Below are 23,403 nucleotides of genomic sequence, written 5' to 3' on the forward strand. Positions count from 1 at the left end.
GAGAACTGATTTTCTCGCTGACTTAAATTGGTGGCAGGCCGATGCTAAAATAGGAAGTACACGTTTTTAATATATTTCGGAACAAAACACCACCATACCTCCCTGAGATTTTAAGAGCCCCATTACTCATCGCACCCTGCGCTAATATTGTTTGCTTCAGGTTACATCCACAGAAGAAATGGCCACCGGCTTGACGAAATGGTTATGTTCGCTTTCCATTTTTTTTTTCAGTAATGTTAGGAGAGCTGAAGGCCTTTAAACATATAAATATTTATACACCATCGCGTATAAATTTGAAATTTTCTTATCCGGCTAGATCCCTGAATTTAAGCTTTCACATTTCATAACACACCCACGCGCCCAATTTTTTCGTCCCACCAGGTCAGACCCACCCTCTGAAAACGGCTAGAGTTGTAGAGCATCGAAGCGCGGGATCCGAAGGTCTGAAGCTCGATTCGTCATGCGGACTCTTTGTCCCACGCAAGACAAGAAGAAAAAACATCTTTCTCTTTTGGTAGACGTTAGGCATCCGAGAAATTTTGTGTCGCTGGGCCCCATGCATAACGTCAAACATTTTTTCAGGTGTTATGACAATTTCAGATTTTCTTTCCAAAGATATTTCGATTGAAGTTAATTCAAGCAGAAATTGTCTCTCATCTCAGCGAAAAGCTCCTTATTTATCTTAGCTAACTATGAAGTATGTTTTTCTTCAAGTCTGTTTCCAAGAAGACCACCTTATCTCTTTGTCTATCCGATTCACGTTCACTTCAGTCGCTAAAAAAGGCTCCTATGCCGAGGCACTACCCACATTTCTTAAACGTAATTTAGCCATGGCTGCACAAGTCAGTTTCACATTTGGATTGTCTCGGAACGAACAAGAGACCAGGAGAACTCCAAAATTTCAAAATTTAACTTTCACAATTAAAAACCACTTTAATTCTCTGTTTTACCGAGAACAAACTAAGTAAGGAGTTAATCCTGGCGTCATCAGGGACCCTGGCTTCGAACGGAACGTGAATCAGAGAGTCAAACGATCAAAGAAAAATTCCAATTTAAATAACTTTTTTTAAAACATGGTTAGCATTCCGTTAAAAAGAAGTTGCTCCATTATCTTTTACAAATAGTTTTAAACTTTTGTTAAAAACTTGGAAAAAAGATTTACGACTATGCACCGAAAATTATCCGCCGTGTTGGATGTGGCTGATATTTGCTAAGCATACCAAATGTACTCTTCTCAAAACCTATTTCTTTTAAGGAAACTTTACACCGAGGAAAAGTCATCTCACTCTGCTCGAACATGATAAGCTATTCACCTTCTTCTAGTTGTTATGTTTTTGTGCTTATTGTTCTAATGAATTTCCAGAGTGGTTGCAAGTTTTCTCACTGAACAAAACCGTCTGTGGAAAAATTGGCTACGCAGGGTTATATTTTTCAATACTTATTGCACTAAATTTGAAATTCGAACTTGAATTTCCAGAGTGGTTGCAAGTTTTCTCACTGAAACAAAACCGTCTGTGGAAAAATTGGCTATGCAGGGTTATATTTTTCAATACTTATTGCACTAAACTTAAAATTCGAACTTGAAAAAGGTATCCTATTGATTCTAGCTCGGAGAAATTTCACATGACTAAACACAAAGCAACAGCTCCAGTAAATTAAAAAGTGTTCAGGTAATATTGGAAGGTTAAAAAATGTTTAGATGAAAAATACTTAGAAATCACATAAACCATAACCGCATCAAAGTCTCTTGCAATGAATTCATATTCTACGAAAATTAATACGGCTGCCTTTCCATCTTACGCAACATCAAGCTTATTATCTGTGGGATCTCTCTACATTGGTGTAAGTTACAACGAAATTACAGCAGCTCTTTAAATAACTTCATTGAAGCAATAACCAGCATAGAAGCTCCTAAGGGCGGATCTAGGATCTGGGGGGGTTCGAACAAACGGGCCCATCGGGGGGGGTCCGGAGGCATGCTCCCCCGGGAAATTTTGAAATTTAAGTCCTCGGAAATGCGACTTCCAGCGTTTTGAGGGATGATGGTGCACGGTTTAATACTTAAAAAATCATCTCTTTTTAAAGCTGTTTTATTAAACAAAGACTACGTTTAAGTCTTTACAATAACTAAGATCAACTGACTCCTTAAAAATGAAACTAAAATCACTGTAATACATTTGTCTTCGCTACTTAATTTGTTCTAAAAAGTGTCACGCCTAAGATTCCTCAAAAATGGGATCAACGAGTAGTATTCTACAAGGTTGTTGTTCGGCATTTTTCTGAACCACAGCATTGTAATCGACTGGCTTTTCACAATGAATAGTCATTAGAACCGGCCCAGAGAGTCTCTCGATTGTCATCGCGGTCCGTAGGTAGCCCATGACTAGTTTCGATGCTCTACAACTCTATGTCGGAATCACAAGCCTGTTGATAGAGAGAAAGTGTAATCAATAAAGTCGTAATTTGTTAAGCTAAGGGAAATTTGAACAAAAACATATTGAGTTACTTCGAACCTGCAAGACAGGTTGAAGCGCGTCTGGTTTGTCCGTCTCGGATTTGCCATTTTCTCATCCAACGATCATATTCAATGTCGAGAGGTTGTGGGCTTGGGAGATCTGACATATACATCTTGGAAACCTCAGCTATGTCTACATTTGTGCCCCCTACAATGGCGATTAGCACAAGACCAAGCAATTGCACGGAGGTCTTCTGAGTGGACCCAAATCTGAAAAAAAATCCCTGTAATGAATAAGCCTATTTGTTCAATCGTTCATTATATCTGTAAATATTTAAGGTTAAGTAAACAGTCGAGTGTTTGATAATTTAAAGAGATTACCTTGAAGACATTTCTTGTGTGATTTAGTCAAGGAATGGAATGAACGGATTGTGGCGGTAATATTCCTCAGGTGTGTCATGGGGTGCATTTACCCCACGCTGTTGTCTTGACGCCGTTCTTGGAGCGCTTGGTTCCTTTCCCAGCTTTGAACTGAACTGAACCACACTAAATTCACGACTAGCATGCTTACCTTCCTAAAGACGTATAAGAAGGCGGTGGACTGAAAAAACGATTAATTTCCTGTTGCTTCCCCCCTTTTGGACATAACTCGACCGAATTCAAATAGAACACTGACTCCTTTGGGAAAAGTAATTCTTAATTGAGCGCTGCTGACAGTCGTACAACCACTTCTTGACGAGATAGTACACTTGAATACTGTAACTCTTCCAGTTTCAAGAAAGATCTATAACACTCTTTAATTCTTTCATTTAAACAGTAAATCTTGCGTAACACTATTTACGTATAATAACTCGTACAAATATAATGTTGTTCGGTACATAGATAACTTGAACAAATGGTGTTGTACAGTAATTTACGCAATAGGGCTTGTGTATCTTGACGCTACAACTAATTATAGATATATAATTATTAACTAATCACAGATTACTGCACGCTGATAAGCTCATTGAGAGCGGGACCGTAATTTAATAATTTCCGAAAATGACCACTTTGGGTGCAAGTAGAGTGGATAACAAGCCTGTTATTTTACCAAGTAGACAACTTAAAAAGGAAGCGCTTACATAAAACGAATGTTAGACTAGCATTTTTTTTCGTTCACTTGTGTTTTTTCCTCAGAAACCGCACAAGTTAGAATGTTTTCTCTTTCGGTTTAGGAGGTTCGACCGAACCACCCGAACCACCCCTGGATCCGCCCCAGGCCCCGAAACGTTTGTTCTTTGTACGTTGTGAAAAGATTCCGAAATTATTATTGTTCCTATCGGTTTTAGAAATAGCATAACGTGTGCTCCGGCATTTTCTTCTACAAAAGAAATATAGCTAATAAAGGAAAACCTAAATATACAATTGGATATCAAGTTAACCATGAACTGGATCCTTCCTTATGTGGTCCGTCCCTTGAATACCATCTTGTCATGTCCATCATGTTGTAATTTATAGTAATAACCTTTGCCTGATAGTTTGTGTTTGACCTTTCGTGAACCCACCAAGAGAGGAAAAGGCAATTATACACCAATAAAAACTGCATTTTTGCTATTATAAGGAAAGAAACTCTTTTGAGCCAGAATGCCTTCAACAAACGTCTGATTAAGAAGTTCTTTTCATTATCCGTTTTATACCTTATGAGGAGGTATAAATTTTTTAATAATGATTTTCTTTTGAACTCTCTTTCTTATTGGCTTCTTTTTGAACGTGACAAGGTCAGAAAACTAAAAGTAGTCGGATTCGTTTAGGAAGAGCTTTGTGGCGTCCGCGTCGGGTCACATTATCACTAAATTTTTGAAACGGCGAGTAAGTAGACCTCTGCAATGATTTATGACACTGAGCCATAAATGACCAAAAATAAGTTACAAAGTTGAACACTACAATAAGGTTTAATACTGAACATCTTCAGTGGTAATAGACTTAATACAACGGCGATGATCAAAACGAATAGTGGGACAAAATCGAGGAAAGGTTAACATGTCTTTTAAAGTTTATTTTTTTGCAACTCAACAAGCCATACCCTCTTTACGCAAAATGCACCTTAGAAGAAGCATTAATTGGAAATTACATCATTGTCATCGAAACAGATCACTACCTCAGTTCTTCTTATCTTTCATGAAAAACATTTCTTGTGATGGCTTTTGAACAATGAAAAATACAATCTAAGGTAACAATATCAAGAAGCAGGTTTACAGGATGGATTCAATGGTAGTGAACCCATAGCTCTGTGGTGCCCTTGAAGTGCTGATATCTTTCCCTTGCAACTTTTTGTCCACCAGATATTCCTTTCCCATTTGCTGCTGACTCCATGTAAGTACCTTGTCGATATTCGGTGTCTCGATACCCATGATTTCAGCAATACCTCGGATGACAACCAAGCCAAACGGTATATCCTCCGTCATGTAACGATGGGAGAAATCTGGAAGGAATTTTCCATCCTCAGTTTTCTTTACGGGATGTTTCAACCCTTGGTAGGCAGCATTAGTTTGTATTGCTGTGTAGAGATTGGTCTTGTCAGAGATGTCTTGTGGATAACATCTCATGTACCAATTGTAAATGTGCTCCACCTGTACAAGATCGCATTAAAATAGTTGACATTATGACAGAGCTATTAATCGAGCAAGAGATAGCTGTTAACCAGAAGGGGGACGTTAGTGGTTAAGTTCTGGCCTTAGAAAGCTTCACATTAAAGGAAGCCCTCATAAAAGTGTCATGCAAATTAACTTCAAAGTACAAACTGAAACTTCCTTATGATATTACGAAGATATGCTGTATTACCCAAAAAAATGGAGTGCAGATCTATACCCGTGACAAAGATTTAACGAATCTTAATGCGAAACTCGCAGATAAATTGTTAACTACATTGACAAAAAAGAAGTAGCAGTTTTCGAAAAGGCCTATTAAAAAATACACTGCAAAAGTAATTGTGATGAAATACGCAGGGAATTAAATAGTTGGTTATTAAAGCTATTGACATTTAATGCTGATGCCACTCGCAGTTGCTACATTTGTTATTTTGTGTGTCTTTATCTTCCTAGTTTCTGTTTAGCGCCGTGAGAGACTTTTGTTGGGAAGTTCTTTGCAGTGGACAGTATAGAGCGTTGATGAGAACAAATAAGAGTGAGATGTCATATCGTGAGATGTCATATCTTAATGTAATGCAGTCACGTGAAAGTGAGAGAACAAAGTTATGTGTGTCTTATGTGATGTGGAAGAGAAATAAGTAAATTTCACGTACATAATTACGACCTTACGTAAGTTATTCGAAGTAAGTTTGCGTCGTGTGAACGATTGTCTCAGTCTTTCATTGGGACTCAAAGTTTGAGAATTCGTGGGTACAGTTTTGTTTCTTGTCAGGGGAGAAATCCCCCACTCGAATGTAACACAAATTGTAAATCAAAAAATAAAGTGGAACGCCTTACGTTAGACATATCTGCTCCTGTTTTCTCTCCAAAACCCTTAGCAATATTCACAACCTCATCAGAGACACTGGAGATAATACTTGCTGCTGACTTGGTCAAGCCATTGTAGAACAAAGGTGCTTCAGCCAGTGGCTTTCCGTCCCACCCCTCCCACTGACCATAAGTTATTGAAGTGTGCAAATAGGCATTAACACTCATTAACTGAACACCCAAAAGGTGACCCGAAACGATCAGTTTAGGGAGAGGTCCCAGGAGATATTGCAATGTTGATACCGGATCCTTCTTGGCTGTCAAACCCTCTCCTTCCTTTAAAAACAAAACACCAAACCAAAAGTTAAAAGTGGGCTTACAGTGCAGGTAGGAAAATGTGTTAACTAACGACGCCGTGGAAATTTCGCAATGACAGCGTGACTTTACATGTACATCCGTCCGTGTGAATAATTTACTTGTACATCCGTCCGTGTGAATATTTTACTTGAAATATTTAAATACGCATGCTAGTCAAAGAAACAAAGTAAAAAAAGTTTTCTACGCTCTCTATCGACTGAGATTAAGATTTTCGAGCTTCAGATGAAAGGCACGCGGGCTGAAAGATACTCCAGTCTGTTGAGAATGTATATCACAATAAAAAAAATAGGCAGCTTAAGACTGCATATGGCTCCTGATAAAGCACAATCTTTATAGCACTGAAAAGAACTAGGGGTTGTATAATGATGCCAGAAGGAGGTATTGCAGAAGATTTGTCTCACTTGCAAAACAAAATACGCTACATCCCACAAATTTAGGAGTACCTTGTTCCACAACAGAAGATGATTCAAGAATGTAGAGAATAATGAATGAGTTGCCAGTGATCGATCGGATCTTTGTGTTTGTGCAAAGATTTCTGGGATCGCCACGAGGCGAACATTGCAAAACGCTCTAAAGAAATGTATGGCGAAAGGTTGTTTCGATGTCCGAAAAAAACCATTCTGAAGATTATCACTTATTTCGCTGTTGTTTATCAGAAATAGATTTGGGTAATGTTGATACAAGGGAAGTGTGAGTTTTTGTTTGAACAACCATGAAATATATAGTAAAATCTACCGACTGTAAACTTTTGTCCGTGCGCAAGGTTTATTGTAAAATTGAAATCGCGTAATGGTATCGCAGTTCAGTAATATTAGCAAGAAATCAACAAGAAATGACTTAAAAAAGCTTTTCTAGTTATTTTGAGGTATTTTGTCTATTGCTAGCTTTTTTCGTGGCTTGGTAATTCAAAAGAGCGCCTCGAAGCGGCAGTAGATTGAAATGGTGTGCTTGAGCATTAAATATTATCGTTCTACACTAAAGTTATTTAACACCTGCATTGCTTTCTTATAGTGATCAATGAGAACGGACCAGCGTTAGTAATCGGTTAAAAAGTGAATTTTCTCTTCTGCGACGATGAGTACGCACAAATGTGATGTACTATTTCAAAAACGAGTGCGAAGGTTTCATCACGGAGAAAACTGATGAAGGCTCGAGGCCGCAGGCCAAGTGATTTTATTTTTTTCGAGTATTTGGAAACCCTGATGAAACCTGATGCACTAGTTTTTGAAAGAGCTTCTCAATCGCGCCTCAGGAATGAAAGGAAATAGAAATATTCACGAATTTTTCAAATGTTGTCGGCAAGTTTGTTGTATTGATATTCAAATTAAGAAATGAGTTCACCAGAGTTTGATTCTCTATCAAACTCAAGGGTTTGATATTACATGAAACTCATGGATAGCGCGTCATTTCAGTGTTTCACCAGGGTTTCAAACAACAGACACGTGACGAAATTAGCGTCTCTTGGTTGGATGATCACGTAATGAATAATTTATCAGTTCGAGAAACACAATTGATATATGTCTACAGTTTCTGCCGGAGTTCCTGTGATCTTGATTTCCCTGACAAGATCCTCCAAGGGGCTCTAGGAGCAAAGTTATTTTGTGACAATTCGAGACCATTACGCGACGACGATTTCACAATAAATCTAACGCTAGGAGAGAAGTTTATCATCGGTATATTTTATACCATATGTCGTGCTAGTTTTAACAAACCGTCCTCTTCCCTCGTATCAACATCATCTTTATCCATTTACGATAAAACCCGCGGCGAAAAAGCGTTGACCTCTCGCCAAAATCGTTTTTTTAGGGCGTCGAAACAATCTTTCGCTATATATTTCCCTCTAGCAACTTACAATATTTGCCCCGTGGCGACCCCATGAATCTTTGTGCAAACGCAAGGATCAATTTTTGTGAGGCAATTGTTTCATACAACAAGGTATTCTGCGTTGTAGGATATTCCGCCGTTCCACCGTTCCATCATTCCGGCAAATAGGGTCGCTCTAATGAACCCAACGTATTGTATTTCGGACCTATCTCGCTTCGAAAGTAGCGGCTCCTTTGGGCAATAGTCGCTGCTTGAAAGGATAAAATGTTCTCTTCGAAGAGATAAATTTTTTCTTCAAAGTTTCCACGATGTGCGGATCAAACCTAGTTTTTTGAATAACTCAAGATATCGCAGCTTGCTCGCTCCGCAAATTTGGCGGCCCTTTTCGGCTTAAGTCATCGATTTAAACCATAAATTTTCTCTTTTTAAAGAAAAAAAATTTCTCAGGCCACCGTAAGGAGATTTTGTTAAATTAAGAGCATCGTCTTGTGTTGGCAATATATCGAAGCGTGCCAGGCATAATTCATCTAGGATCCAAGACTTTGAATAGAGGGTGTCCGCTTGATACAGGTTCGACTCAATAAAATTGTCGTGAAACACTTTCTCGTGGCATGCGAAGGTCAATCACACTCGTCACCTGTATTTTCTTGAAATACACACTCACCCAGAGGCTTGTGTGTATACTCAGAACGTTCCACTCAAAAGCATTGTACGACTGGTACATTTCCAATTCCCTTTTCAAGCGCGAGGACCCCTTCTAAATCATCAAATGATGCGAAGTAAACGTACCTTCACGGCTCCTAGAAGAGTCTCCTTGGTACCAAGAACTTCGCATTTAGCGCCAAACTCAGTAATGCGGCATGCCCATGGTAAAGATTCAAAATTCATTACAGTGCACCGCCGTCCTGTCTCGCCCAGCACGTGACGAACTTGGAATTCAAAACCTGGCTCTCCCGGCATACCAACAAGTACTGTGCCAGGTTTTATATAGGGTTTTAAGGCATCCAGGAAGACTTGATGCGCAAACGCTGGAAGTACGAAAACGACAATATCCACATCCCGCATGGCATCCCGAGCGTTTTTAGTTACCATCGAAGGTTTCGATGTAACAGATGTTGTATCTTGTCCCTTCCGATGCAAGACAACTTCAAGATCCTTGATTTGCATGTTAGTATTCCAACGTTCTGCTTCATCTTGATACAGGCTAAGCACACGAACTTCAGTTCCCTGCAAAGAGGACGCTATGCCGGCAAATGCGTGCGCTCCATTACCGCTGCCACATATCAACAGCTTGATGTCCTCTGAACCCATCTCCTAGAAAGAGTATCTTCTGTTAGAAGTAACAGATTAAGAAAAGTACCTCACGAGAGGAGCAATCTTACAATAAATGGCTTTCTATTACTGTTCTTTATGCATTATTGGCACATAAAATCAAGGTATGTAAAACAACGTACAAGTCATTGTCCCACAAGTTTACCTAGGGCGGTTACCTCGTCAGGTCCGAATGAAAACAAAGAGAAACTGATCGATGTTATTTCAGTTTGGCTCTCTTAGTAATAGTGAAAGTTGTTTGTTTTTGAAATTTGTCCTCTCTTACCCTTCGCCAAACTCCTGTCGATTATTAATCTATGCAGATTTATCTCCTTTCACTGTTCACTTTTGAACGGCAGTGGAATATATTGTTGGGTGAGTGTACTAAAGTTGCGAGGATTTGTTTGTTCGTTTACCGTTAGGGCGCTTGTAGAGTCGATTTCCGCCGTTTCTCAAGTCCGGTCCCGAGAAGCGAGGGAGTGGAGCGGGGGTTGCTGAGCGGGGTTCCCGATTTTACTTACTCATTCTGTTATGCAGTTTGTGGTTGAAAAGTCCGACTGCAACGGACTCTCAGAAACATCCAAAATGTACTGATAACAGTAGTATAACTCACTAAGAGAGGCAATCGTAAGTTCATCGAATAAAATCACTGTGATATAAAATTTTTAACTCGTGAATTGCGCGCATGCGCAAGAGCGAGTTGTAGATATGATGTGGAGAATGGCACTCGCTCGCTCGATTGGTTGATTCCTGTAAACTTTTTTTCGATTTTAGGCTTTTGAGTGCATTTGATAATTTTTGGCGAGTAATAAACAAGCGAAATGGCGACCTTTGTTGTTAGGAATAGTGATGGGGTGAAAAAAAAAAAGCCAATGATAATCTTAAAAGAGTTTATTTTTTTCGTTTTAGTTTCAACAAGCGGCGCAGGAATTTCAACACGCCTGCCAGAAACTGGCAGGCGTGCGAGGATTCATACTGAAATAAGAGAACAACCTTCATTTTTCATAAAATTGTAATTTACAATCCTTGAACTTGAAAACAATCTAAAGATTCATTAAAAATATCACTTACTCCGAAGCGCTCGGAGTTTACAGGTGTTCAAAAGCTTTTTCTGTTATGGCGTGAGATTGAGGACAAAATCGATCATTGCATTTCGTATCGTGTGTTTTTTCTATGTGAAGCAACAGAAGATGCCGGAAACTGACAAAATTACAGGTTAACACGAAAATCAAATAACACTAAACAAATAATTTTGGCTACCGATTTTCAGTGAATTTTTAAAGAATAATTTTCTTTTAAGTTTCAAGACAATTTAAAGATTTAAAATAAATATTACGTTCTAAAATGCGAAAGTTATACACCACAAAATTGATAAATAGGCCTGAAATGAAATGCTATCTTGTTCTTGATCATACGTTGCCTAGCACGTGACCAAAATGTACCCAAGCAAAAATCCAAAATGACGGTGGCAGTCTAGGCTTAGTTATATCACTCAAAACACGTTCCCGTTTGTCTCATTTATTAAAGAGGGAATCATTAATGTTTTCATTAAGACAGTCTTGCCTTAATTTTCTAATATTTACAATGATAGACATTAAATTTCACTTTTCACCCTCATTTATAAAATACATGACATCATCCACCCTTCTCAAATGTAATAGCATGATCATTTCAATTGTAATGCCTTCTTATCCCAACGTTACTTTGTTTCTTTGCTACATTAGCGAACACTGAACTACTGCTCGTACTCTAAAAATGACAATCAACCACAAAATTCCCTAGACAAGATAACATTAAACATAATGCACCTATCATAGGCCATCCCCTGGGGGGGGGACCCCGGGCAAGGGTGGGGACTTTGTAAAGGACCCTGTCAAAGTTCTTATTTTCCCCCTCCTAGGTGGGGACACAGAGGAATCAAAGTTCCCCTCCCTGAGGGCAATCACCTTGAGCAGCTTGAAACCTGACAAGAAAACAGTACTTTATGCCCTTAACGAAATGTCATGTTTTAATAGTGCTTACATGTTCGTAACAATGCAAATTTCAGTGTACTGCTAAATACAATTACACAAAAAAATGTTAACCAAAATACAGTGTAATACACGATGTCTGTTCAGCTGACTTTTTGGACTTAAACCGAATATTTACAACAATGTTGATGAGCATTTCTGATCTATTGACAGCATATCATAAATGATAAACCTATCAAAATTCAATAATGCTCAAGTGGAGCACATATCACAATATTACTCAGGCATCGCATCCGCATCCTCTTCCGACAATTCACTTCAAAAGGGAAAAACAAAAGACTAATATTAGTCAACTGTCTGCCATTGTCATATCTGAAGAAGGCAATAGCGGAAATAACACGATGGAAATGGATTTACATTACAATACCTGCTCCTGCTCCATCCGCCGAGGTCGCCATCACAAACACGAGGAGAAAGATGGTCCACGTTCTTCTGCACAGGGGTCTTCATGTTTGCTCATTTAAGACAACTTGAAATTGACCTGTTTCGTTTGCAAAGTCCCCCGTTTTCCCCGCGGTGCAAGGCTTTTGGAAAACAAACCTCCCTCATTTCCCCCGCCTCCAGGGTAAGTTAATCGTTCAAATCCCCGTATAAGTCCCCATTCAACGTTGAATTTGCCCGGGGTCCCCCCCCAGGGGATGGCCGATGATAGATGCATAATTCAAAAATTCATATAAGTCATCTGTCAATTCACGAGTTTTCTCACAGAGCAGATTGATTATCTTTTGTTATCAAGTACACTCTGAAAACATATCCCTGGAACATTATTCAAACTACTTCTATTCACCTTACCGCGTGTTAAATGAAATGCCGTCAGTCACCATAAAGGCTGAGCAATTTTATATCATTAAAACCGTGCATTCGCCACATTTTTTCGAATTATCATCAAACTTTCTACGATGGACTGAACTGTTACAGGTCTCTGATTCGAACTAAATCGAACGTTGCCATAAGCCATGGTTTGCAGTCAATGTTCACCGCTGAAATTCTGATTTAAGATTCATGAAATTTGATTAGTTTATTTAATTTTCAAGCGAAGCTCTACTTACCACCAAAAGACCTCGGTATACGTAGGTTAGAAGAGTGGACCTTATAACTTCGTTCCGCAAGCTCGGGAGACAAAAGTGAATAAGTTTAGGAAGGATGTCTACACTACGTCACTGCCAAAGTATGACGTCATGGACAAACGCGCTTTAGCTTCGTGCGAGGAGGCACGATCTACGTTTTTAGGTTACTCTATCTAAAATTCTTTTTTTTTATATGAAATTTCAATGATAAATTTCCAACTTGGAAAGCACCTGCAGTTATCTTCACCACTGAATCTAGTTTAACAACGTTAGCCGGTCTTGCATGAAACTGCGTGACAAACTGTAAACACACTTAGCCTGCGGCAAGCGAAAGGCGAGAGGGGCCAGGCATGCGGAGAAGGTTTCTTTGCGTTACAACACGAGTAACAGGTAAAATTTGGATACCGAAAAAAAAGCCCCCAATTTAAGATACTGTTGCAAGACGCCTGGAAGATCAGAATGAATAAGTTGGACAGTATTTTGCTTTTTATATCGATGTCACGCAAGATAAACAATCTGAAACAGTGCGTGAGAATTAGCATGCCATCGCTTCATTCAAACAAGATCAATTACCATTGCATATTTGTTTCCCTGAAATATATCGGGAATCAGAGCATGAATAGATTTATTTCTTTTTTCGAATGGGTGGAGGGGAGGTTTCCACATTGGAGAAGAAGATGATGGGAGCTGTGGCAGATTTTTTCGTTCACAAAAAAAAACGCTAAGTATCAGTAATAATATATATTTCTAGTCTGAAAAGGTAATTTAATAAAATACATTTTTTGAAGTTTATGGTAAACTAATTCCTTGTTCTTCTTTCATTTTCCTACAGTATCATATGAACTTGTTAATGTCTCACATTTTCGTTCACTTTTTTTCAATAATTCTACGGTCTGACCGAATGGTTTCCTTCAGGCTCAATGCATAACGTACGTGGAATACCCTTAGGTTGGATCCAGCATTTTGAGCGTCCAGGCTGAGAAAACTTGGCGGACACCAGGCAGAAATAGTGTAAGTACGTTATAAACAGGGTTTTCATTTACTTTTGAAGTAGAAGGGCACTGCCTTGTGAGTAGGCCGGTACACTGTATAATCGAGGGCCGAAGGCCTGAACCTCTAGGGAGTCTAGGGGATGCTCCCCCCCGGAAACTTTTAAAACTTAAGTCTCCCAGAAACGCACTTTTCTGCAATCTGGTGAAGAAATCTTTCTGGAATGACGCATACTTAATCTGATTATAGTAAAAGTAATGGTAATCTAAGAGAATTTGTTTGTTTCTCTACACAGCTATAGCTTCATCAAAACACTGCTGTTACTGTCAGAGCTTCCTTTCTTCTTCTTCTAAAGAGTGAAACTGACAACACTCTTTGTAGTTTATGAAAACTCAAAGTCAGAGCCGTAATCATTTACATTAATTCCTTTTGTCACCATATATCACCCAGCAGTTAAAAATTTAAAACAAATGTTGATGGAACACAAGAGTCTGATACACAATCAGCCCTCGCTGAAAACAATTTTTTCAAAACCTCCGATGGGCTTTATCTTCAATGAAATTAAATTGGATCAAAGTTTCTTTCAATTGCTCGGAATATTTGAGCTTAAAAGTCAGCTAAATGTTGGCTTACTAAGAGGCCGTGTCAGCTGATAAGCATCTTTTACGGCGACATTCGTCTCCTGATGTTTATTTTATATTCTGAATTTTATTTCAGAAAAATAAAAAGTGTTTTATGAAGAGTTTAAATGATGGAAAGCATAGATAGCGTACGTAATTTTTCGAAAACCCTTTTCACGGCTGTAATCCAACTAAAACATAAATTTAATTTTTTAAGTCATCGCTCTTGATTTTTCATGTGCAAACGAGTGCTTGCGTGAGTTTTACTTTTGCTTGCCACGATCACTCCGCAGAACGCACTCGATTTTATGGCACGTCACGTTTAAGAGTTATTTCATAGCTAATTAGGCACTTTAGAAAGAGACAGTTCTAAGAACGCTATTAGGGACCTTAAGCAGTCAGGACGGCAACGCTAAGGAAGACTTCGTTTAAAAAATGAATTACTGCCTATAATTTGAATTTCAAAAATGGCTGCATGTGTTTACCGTCTCATACGGTGCCACACCTCAACTTCAGCATAGCGTATCAAAGAAGTGTTGAGGTCCAACTAGAAATTAAAATAATTTGCCGTCGCGGTTTCGGTTCACAGACGACGCAAATTGTGGGGATTTCACATTGTTGTTTTGCATTGTACGGCTCAGAAATGTACAAACGCACGTGCTGAGCTATTGTTCTGCCTATTATATCTTTTGTTTTTCCATGTCCTCGTTGCCGTCGCGTGGTTTGCTTAAGGTCCCTATTATCGCGCAGCGCCTTTCTCATCAGAGTAAATTTTATTTCCACAATCTGATCGCAAGTTATCGATAAATAAGTGCAGAAAAAATGCGTTAAACGTACAGGGAAGAGTTAAAATTGAGTTGAAGTTGATAATTTTTTTCATAACTATTTTATTTTTTTAATTTGGTGCTTTAAGTAGCCGGGAACTCTGTTTAAAGTAGACGGGTGCCGGTACCCGGGACCCGGCTTCCAATAAAAACCCTGCTTACAAGGCGAAGTCCTTGACAAAACAGTGCATAATATATAGATTTAACCAACCCTAAAAGGCGCAGCTCTAGTTAGTTTATTTTCCAGCCCGTCATTATCAAAAAACTGTAAGAAAACTCTTTAGCACTGGCTATAGAAGAGTTCCTCCAAGGGGATTTAGGGAGCTTGCAAAGCGATCAACACGCATGCTGGTCAGCGGTATCTTCATGCAGCACCTTCGTATGTCACATATGGGGAATTATCATCTACTAATTACATATCATGTCCTATACTTTACATACATACAGTAATATGTGGGGTGCCAAACCAGTCAATATTCCCCCTGTATTTCCCTTACCCAGTTTACTTTTTACGTGGTCAATTCGACTTTTTATACGTTCAGTTTTTTACTTTTTATATGGTCAAATCTAGTTTTTATGTAGTCAACTTTATACTTTTAATAAGATCAAATTTTACTTTTTAAATGGCTAACTCGACTTTTTATATGGTCAACTCGACTTTTTATGTGGTCAACTTTCTACTTTTTATATGGTCAAGTTCTGTACTTTCGAATCGTTTCAGAATGCATTGCGCTCAATCACTAACAAAGATATCTGCGCTCAATCACTAACAAAGATATCAGTGACACACTCGGCTGCGCTTCATCTGCCACTTTTTTGTTCTTATCACATTTTGACGTCCTCTGTGATCTATTACTAAACAGACCCGCGGCAACTTGGAATCTATTTGTTAAATAGAGCATAGAGCTGAGCTAAAGCTGTCACGTCATCTGCCAAATTGTACTATATTCGACCTTTTCCGGGACTTCTTTTTAGCTTTTTCCCGATAATTGAAATTGAAGTGAAATTTCGGAACAAGCGAGTCGGCAAGTAGCAACAAAAGAACCAAACAAACGTTTGTAAACATACCAGGCGCCGTGATTTACTTTATTAAATCGTGAGCAGATACAAAAATCCTTAGAGGAAAAACAAAATAGACATTCCGGGTTTTAAAGATTTTCACGCTCAGTTAGATTGCAATCTCACGTACGGCAATAAATATCAAACACAACTAACACTCATATAGTATATAGAGTTCAGTGTTCAAAAACAAAACAGAACAAAAAAGAAATGATGAAAAATATAACCAAACTGGCATAACTGTTAAAATTCATACTAATCATGACGGTGTCTGAGCGAATATGATCATGCTGAAGTCCATCGCGACTCGCTCATCATGGCGATCTCCGGTCATCACAGTAAAGCAAGCCTCAGAAACTACATCGGCCGCCCTTCGAGTGAAAAAAGCTTGCTCTGATATCCTTTCCGATGCGTTGAGTAGAAAGTCACATCAGTCACTGCAGTTTTTCGGCGCTGTCATCCCGAGCGATCTTCATGTTCCGGTGAATTCGGCTGTCGTTCATTCAAAAAGCACTCGACCTGCACAGTCTGTTTTCTACATTGTCATATGAAAAAACTCGCGTGTTTTTATGAGCCATAATTCGGCTGAATTTCACTGCACATTTCACTCCAAGATTCTGTATAAGAGACTTAAAAACTTCAGGAAAAAGTGTTAAATTCGACCTGCCGAACTATTTCAGTTTGTAAACTATCGCACTGTTGTTCCCTTTGGAAATAAAGTTTGTTTTGAAAGTATTGCTTGGAGAATTTAATGGATTCTTTATTATAAAACAAATAGAGAAGCCTTAACTATGCTCTGTTCTGTTATTAAGCACGCAGGAAGCGGCTAGAGCACGAAAGAAGTGTAGGGAGAAACACGAGTCTACGTCTCGTGTTTCTCCCTGCACTTCTTTCGTGCTCTAGCCGCTTCCTGCGTGCTTAATAACAGAACAGAGCACAGTCAAGGCTCCTGTATTTGTTAATTATAATAAAGTTCGGATATCACGCGTGCTGTCATTGGTTAAAAGAGCGTGCTCTATGAGAGTATAGCGCATAGAACTGAACTACAGCTGTCACGCCATCTGCCAAATTGTACTATATCCGACCTTTTCCGGGACTTCTTTCTAGCTTTTCTTTCTTTAATTGAAAGTGAAATTTCGGAACAAGCGAGCAAAGGTTTGGAAAAATACCAGGCGCAGTTATTTACGTTATTGTAACGTGAGCAGAGACGGAAATCCCCAAAGGGAAAACAAAATGGACAGTCCGAGTTTTAAAGTTTTCACGCTCAGTTAGATTGCAAGCTTACCTACGGTAATACAATCAAACACAGCTAACACTCGTATAGTGTATAAGTTTCGTGTTCAAAAACAAAACAGAGAAAAAACGGGAATGATGAAAAATATAACCAAACTGGCATAACTGTTAAAAATTCATACTAATCATGACGGTGTCAGAGCGACAGCGATCATGCTGAGGTCCATCGCGGCTAGCTCATCATGGCGATCTTCGTCATCGCAGTGCAGCAAGCCTCAGGAATTACATCGACTACTGTTCAAGTGGAAAAATAAGAGCTTTCCGATACTTTGAGTGGAAGGCCACATCAGTCACTGCAGCCGAGTTTTACGGCGCTGTCATTCCGAGTGATCTTTATGTCCTGGTGAATTCGGCTGTCGTTCATTCATAAAACACTCGCCTTGAACAGTTTGTTTTCCACTTGTCATGTGAAATAACTTGCGTGTTTTTGTGAGCCACAATTCGGCCGAATTTCACTGAACATTTCACTTTCAGATTCTGTATTAGAAACTAAAAAACTTCAGGCAAAAGTGTTAAATTCGACATGCCGAACTATTTTAGTTTGTAAACTATTGCAGAATGTGAACTTTCATGGTTTTTGAAACTTGATGGTTTGACATTTTTGACAGCTTTAGTCTTGTACGGCCAATCAGATTATTTGAACCATTCTAGCAGGGATTCTGATTGGCTTATTGTAGCGTGCTTTATGAGAGTATAGAGTATGCTGCCGACTCTGTTGTTCCCTTTGGAAATAAAGTTTGTTTTGAAAATTGAAAGTAATTCTTAATTATAAAACAAATAAAGAAGCCTTGAGTGCGCTCTGTTCTGTTTTATAAATTAATTCAAATGGTACACGCGCTCTGATTGGCCATAAAACCATTTTACATGAACGTATGTAAACACAGTTTCCATACTGAATCTTGTCGCGGTGTTCTCCCTGCTATTTATTTAGCAGTAACTCAGTTTCTTTAAGTTTGTGTTGAGTACAGTAATGAAAGAAGAAGATTTTCCTAATTTTTCTTTGGAGTTCAATTTTCCCAGTATTCAAGAAACGGCCGAAAAGCCAAATGAACAACAACAACAAGCACGGCGCTTTCCTTCGTTGCAAGAAGAGGCTCTTTCGTTAGTTTTTTAATAAAACAAATGTAAAATGGTTTCCGTGTTTACATAGCCTGATGTAGACACTTGGGAGGTTGGGAGAACACTCGATAAGCTGGAAACCACTCCGCTTCGTGTCGTGGTTTCCTACGCTTATCTCTTGTTCTCCCAACCTCCCGTGTGTTTACATCAGGCTATGTAAACACTGAAACCATTTTACATTTCTTTAGTAAAGCATTTAGGAAACGGCTAGAGCACTCAAGAGGTAGGGAGAAACACGAGACGTATTTGTTTAGCCTATGTTGTGGCAAATTATAAACCCCTCTTTGTCCGCTTTTGAGCAAGACCGGAATGGAATGGGAGCCGTTTATTAAATATTGAAATATAGTGACAACTTTTTGACCATGAATCTTCCTGTTTTTGAATCCTTACTTGCCATAATTTTCTTACGCCTTAAATCTTAAAAATGTGTAACCCCATTGAAAATAGCTAAGAGTGCAACGCCACAATAGTCAATGCGGCCCTATCCTTGGAATAGGAAGTCGTCGTGTGTTTCGAGCGAAAAAGATCGTCAAGTGATCAAACAACACCGGCCAGATTATGGTCACGTGCTCGGCAACGACTTGTAGAAACCGATCATATTTCATTCTCATCATCAAAAGAGTCACGTTTGCAAAGAAAACCAACAAAACGAAACAATTATAACGAAAAGACCGAAATTGGCGTAGCTGCCGAAACGTCCGGAAAAAACCCTGAAACGAAAGAAATAATGCTGTAAATGAACACTTTTCTTATGTAATGGGTATGTGTATCCGTGGAACTTCCATGTCAACAGCTTGCTCTGTCACTCACAAACTCTTCGTGATTTTCGCTGCTAGTGCATGGAAGATTCGAAGACCCTTCTAATTTGGTCTTTAGGTTGATCATAGTACTAATCTGAAACATTCGAAGTCCAATTCAATTTAGTAAATTTCAAAACAGCCGTGTAAAGACAACTAACATCGCAACGATAGATGCAATCACAATGGCGCCAGGACCTCGGACTTCCTCGGAAGGATAGATCTCGCGTTCGGAGCCGACTAATTACGACTAATTACGAAGAGTCCCCGCCAATTTGCAAATGCCAGAGTGCTCAAAACAACTCCTTTCTACGCTAACGCGTATCTACGAGTTAAAATGAGCACACCATTGTTGTAATGATGTAACTCAACATGAAACTACATCGTAACTGAACAGTCTGAGGGCAAATGAAGCTTGGAAAGACGCACATATACCCTGATGAGACCACTTTGTGGTATACATTTATGCTATTTGTTCATACAATATTCATCTCCCAACTATCTGTATTCAAAATAGCCATGACTTCTTCTCTGACCTCACATAAGCTAGCATATGTGCTGGGCACCTCTAAAGTGTAGCTATAGGTGTGGGCAATAGGCCCCCTTGGTAGACCTTCACTGTTTGTGAATGATATTGTCAACCTGTCAGTGACAAGAACGTTAGATGCAGTTGTGAATCACAAGAATTGAGTAAGCTTAGCTTCGTCAAGCCCCCTAATAAGTCTCTTCAGGTGGGCCAGTGTTTCCGTCTCAGCTGCTGTAGCCGGACTGCTTTGAAGTTGGCCAGAAACTTTAACATTACCTGGTGTGATGGAAGAATATAATTGATGTAATGATTCTACATCTGGGAAAGAAATCTTAAGGTGAGCAAGAATTGGCTGCCAGCAGTCACTCTCATATTGGGTTTTTTATATTATCTCTTTGTAAGCAATTTGTCTAATGACTTCTACTAAATTGCTGTGTGACGTTTCTCTTACAGTCAAATGCTAACAAAAAGTCAAGCATCTCGTCATTGTCGCATGTAATACTGTCAGCCAAGCAGCCTTCTATTGTACTAGCTTCGGATGGAAAAACATAACCCTTGAAGGAATCTTGCAACATTTTACGGGTAATGCTTCCCTCCCCAAAAAGATAACCAACAAAAAAGGCTTATTTTAAGAGGAAAATATAGACTCCCTGTGTATCCCTTCACAAGTATCCTCCCCACTGCTTCCCACACATTGCAGTCAAAGTTATTTCTAATATAAGAGTCTCTTCACTGTCCCCCAACATGTGTGATTCATTGAATTTTTTTCAGAACAAGGAAAAAACTTCTCTCAAGACCCCATTTCCCTGTACAGCCTCTTCATGGCCGAGCTGATGTATAATGATGGCATTTAAACTAGACTTCAAAATGGAAGGATCAGGAAAATCTCAAGCATATCAGCCCTCACAAGTGACCTGTGAATTCTAATGACTTTAGAAAGCGCTTCACCATTATTTGATAATGAAGTTGGTGGAGATATTTCATTAACATTAACTACAGCTTCCAAATTGTTAATTGACCGATTGTTCCCAATTCCTGACAAGAAGGGCATTGGATCTCCAAAGATAAATAGCTCCCCTGGGTCTGTGGATACAGCCTCACTGTTTTGATACTGCAATGACGAGGAAATTGCATTACCAGGGGTCTCTGAGAGGTCACCAGTGTAATGACCAAAGGATGGTATCATAAGCTGTTCATCATCTTCATCCCTATCTTCCTCTTCAAAGGGCTCTAGACATCTAATGTACACACTCGCTTGACCTGAGAGCTTTATTATTCTGCCATCCATTCTAACTCCTTTTGCTGGTTTAGGAGTTACTAAAATTCCATAACAAGCTTATAAAGAATAAATTTACAATCACAAAAATGAAGCAGGTCTCATCAATAACTCCCAAAGAAAAAAACCACTAAGTTAGTTACTAAAAATAGACTTTATCTACGAGTTCTTTTGGAGTTTTTGCCTTACAATATGGAATGTACATGAACTTTCAAAATTAATGCAATTTTTACTATTAGTTACAATAATAATAATAATAATAAATTTAAATTTATACCGCGCAGTTTCTATAAAAATATTCAACTGCGCCTTACAATAAATATTAAATTAGAAATTAAAATAGAAGTTCAAAATTACAATTCTAAAATAATGCAATTCAATTATAAAAACTATAGAACTAATTAAACGCCCTATTAAATAAAAAAGTTTTAAGTCTAATTTTAAAAATATCTAAACTGGAAATAGATCTTATTGTGGTAGGAAGCAAATTCCAAAGTCTAGGGGCGGCACAACTAAACGATCTATCTGCCAGGGTCTTCTTGGATATTATCTTCGGGAAAGTTAATAAAGCTGCAGAGTCATCGTTGCGCCTTAAATTATACCTAGATGGCGGCAAGATAGATATTAAATGGCGCAAGTAATCGGGCGCCATACCATGCAATACCTTAAATGTAAGAAGAATTATTTTATATTCGATACGATAACAAACAGGCAGCCAATGTAATTCGTGAAGTAGAGGCGTGATGTGGCACGACTTTGGAGCACAATAAACTAAACGGGCACTAGCATTCATAACACGCTGTAGTTTAGACAACTGATATTTCGGTAACCCATACAAAAGGCTGTTGCAATAATCAAGTCTGCTTGTTATAAACGCATGAATTAGTGTTTCAGTGCTACTTCTAGATAAGTACTTCCTAATATGTCTGATATTATAAAGATAATAAAAAGAGCTGCTGCATGTTTTGGTAATATGTACATCCATATTCAAATGCGGATCAAACCATGTGCCCAGATTACAGACTGATGAAGAAGGACTAATATTATAATCTCCGACTCTGATGCCATCGATAGACACCTTTGTGAGCTGCTTCCGTGTACCAACAAGCATAAAATCAGTCTTGACATCATTTAGCATTAATTTCCTCACACACATCCACTGTCTAATGTCGCGAATACAATTTTCAATGGCAGTGACCGCATCCAACTCACCAGTGCCAACACTAGGACTAAAGGACAGATACAACTGAGTATCGTCCGCGTAAGCATGCGCAGTTGGTAAATGGGACTCCAGGAGAGAAAACAAATCACTTGAATAGATAGTAAACAAAAGCGGGCCAAGGCAAGAACCTTGAGGTACACCCCACTTCAAATCAAATGACTGCGAAAGCGTCTCTTTTATGCAAATTCTTTACTCCTCTTATCGAGCAGGAGGAACCATAAATAAGTTAACTTGAGGTATTCAAACATAATATCCTCTCTTAGAAGTTGACTTTCAACGTTTCTTTTTAAGTCTAGTTAAGTCCACTCTTTATTGATGGGAAACTGGTAGATAATCAGGCCCCTCTCCTTTAACTTCACTTTTTTGACGTGGCTTGGTACTTCCTTTGTATTAGGGTTTGGAATTATCACCAAGTCTTTGTGGAAGATTATTTTACTGGGACGCCCACTCCTGTTTCCTCGGGACATGAAACTTGTAAAAGTACTCGTCGAAGTTCATTTTCTAGTTGCGGTTGCCCCATGTGCGTTGAAAGTTGAAAATCAGCGTTAGAGCTCTGCTGAAATGAAACGGCTTGTTGATGGGACAGAGGAAGTCGGAGCTCCGTTGGTAGCCGTCAACGCTGCTACATTTTCGATATCATTATTGTGAAGATTTTCGATGGCCTCGAGAGCCTGGTTATCTATAGCACACGCCGGGGAGATGTGCTACACATCTTTGTTGTTGGCAGCCGTTTTGTTCGAGTCCAAGCGCAATGCAATGTGGAGGTCACAAAGCTGACCATGAAGCGTTTCTTATATCTTCTCTTAAAGCTGCCAGGTATGATTGCTTCCCCCACCCTTTTTCCTTAACGTTTCAAACTCCTCTAATATACGCGGAAAATTAATAGAGAAGTCATTTTCAACTCGTGTTTGAACTTGTTATTTTATTTTCTCTTTTGTCTATTCTCGTTTCATGATTGTCTTCTGACTGGAAATACACAGCGTGATTTTTTCTGTTATTTAATTTGGTAACCTCAGCTGATGCATAGGCAATGCACAAAATTTTATTTGACTATACTTTTATAGCCAATACAAATTCCTACACATAATAAAATGTTAGAAAGGTCAGAGGAAAAGTTAATGTGCCATACATCTGCAAGATTTTATCTAGTAATTTCAACTAAATGAATATTAATTGAC

At 38.8% G+C, this 23,403-nt stretch overlaps 1 protein-coding gene across 1 annotated transcript; it reads right to left on the reverse strand.

The window, feature by feature from the left end:
- Positions 1-4,367: 4,367 nt before the first annotated feature.
- LOC131785546 (tauropine dehydrogenase) lies at positions 4,368-12,575 on the reverse strand. The gene is made up of 4 exons (XM_059102455.2): positions 12,482-12,575; positions 8,881-9,405; positions 5,920-6,225; positions 4,368-5,064 (listed from the first exon to the last, which is right to left on the reverse strand). The coding sequence occupies exons 2-4, from the start codon at positions 9,400-9,402 to the stop codon at positions 4,687-4,689; spliced, it is 1,206 nt and encodes a 401-aa protein (XP_058958438.1). The 5' UTR covers positions 9,403-9,405; positions 12,482-12,575; the 3' UTR covers positions 4,368-4,686.
- Positions 12,576-23,403: the final 10,828 nt, after the last annotated feature.

This window comes from Pocillopora verrucosa, chromosome 7, assembly GCF_036669915.1.
Source record: "Pocillopora verrucosa isolate sample1 chromosome 7, ASM3666991v2, whole genome shotgun sequence".
In the NCBI taxonomy this organism is placed as follows: domain Eukaryota; kingdom Metazoa; phylum Cnidaria; class Anthozoa; order Scleractinia; family Pocilloporidae; genus Pocillopora; species Pocillopora verrucosa.

Bases quoted from the DNA above. Each gene is read 5' to 3' on its own strand.
- LOC131785546 (XM_059102455.2), bottom strand. From the start codon at position 9,402: ATGGGTTCAGAGGACATCAAGCTGTTGATATGTGGCAGCGGTAATGGA. The intron at 6,226-8,880 runs GTACGTTTACTT...TTGTTTTTAAAG, and splicing joins CTCTTCTAGGAGCCGTGAAG to GAAGGAGAGGGTTTGACAGC. The intron at 5,065-5,919 runs GTAAGGCGTTCC...GATCTTGTACAG, and splicing joins CAGGAGCAGATATGTCTAAC to GTGGAGCACATTTACAATTG.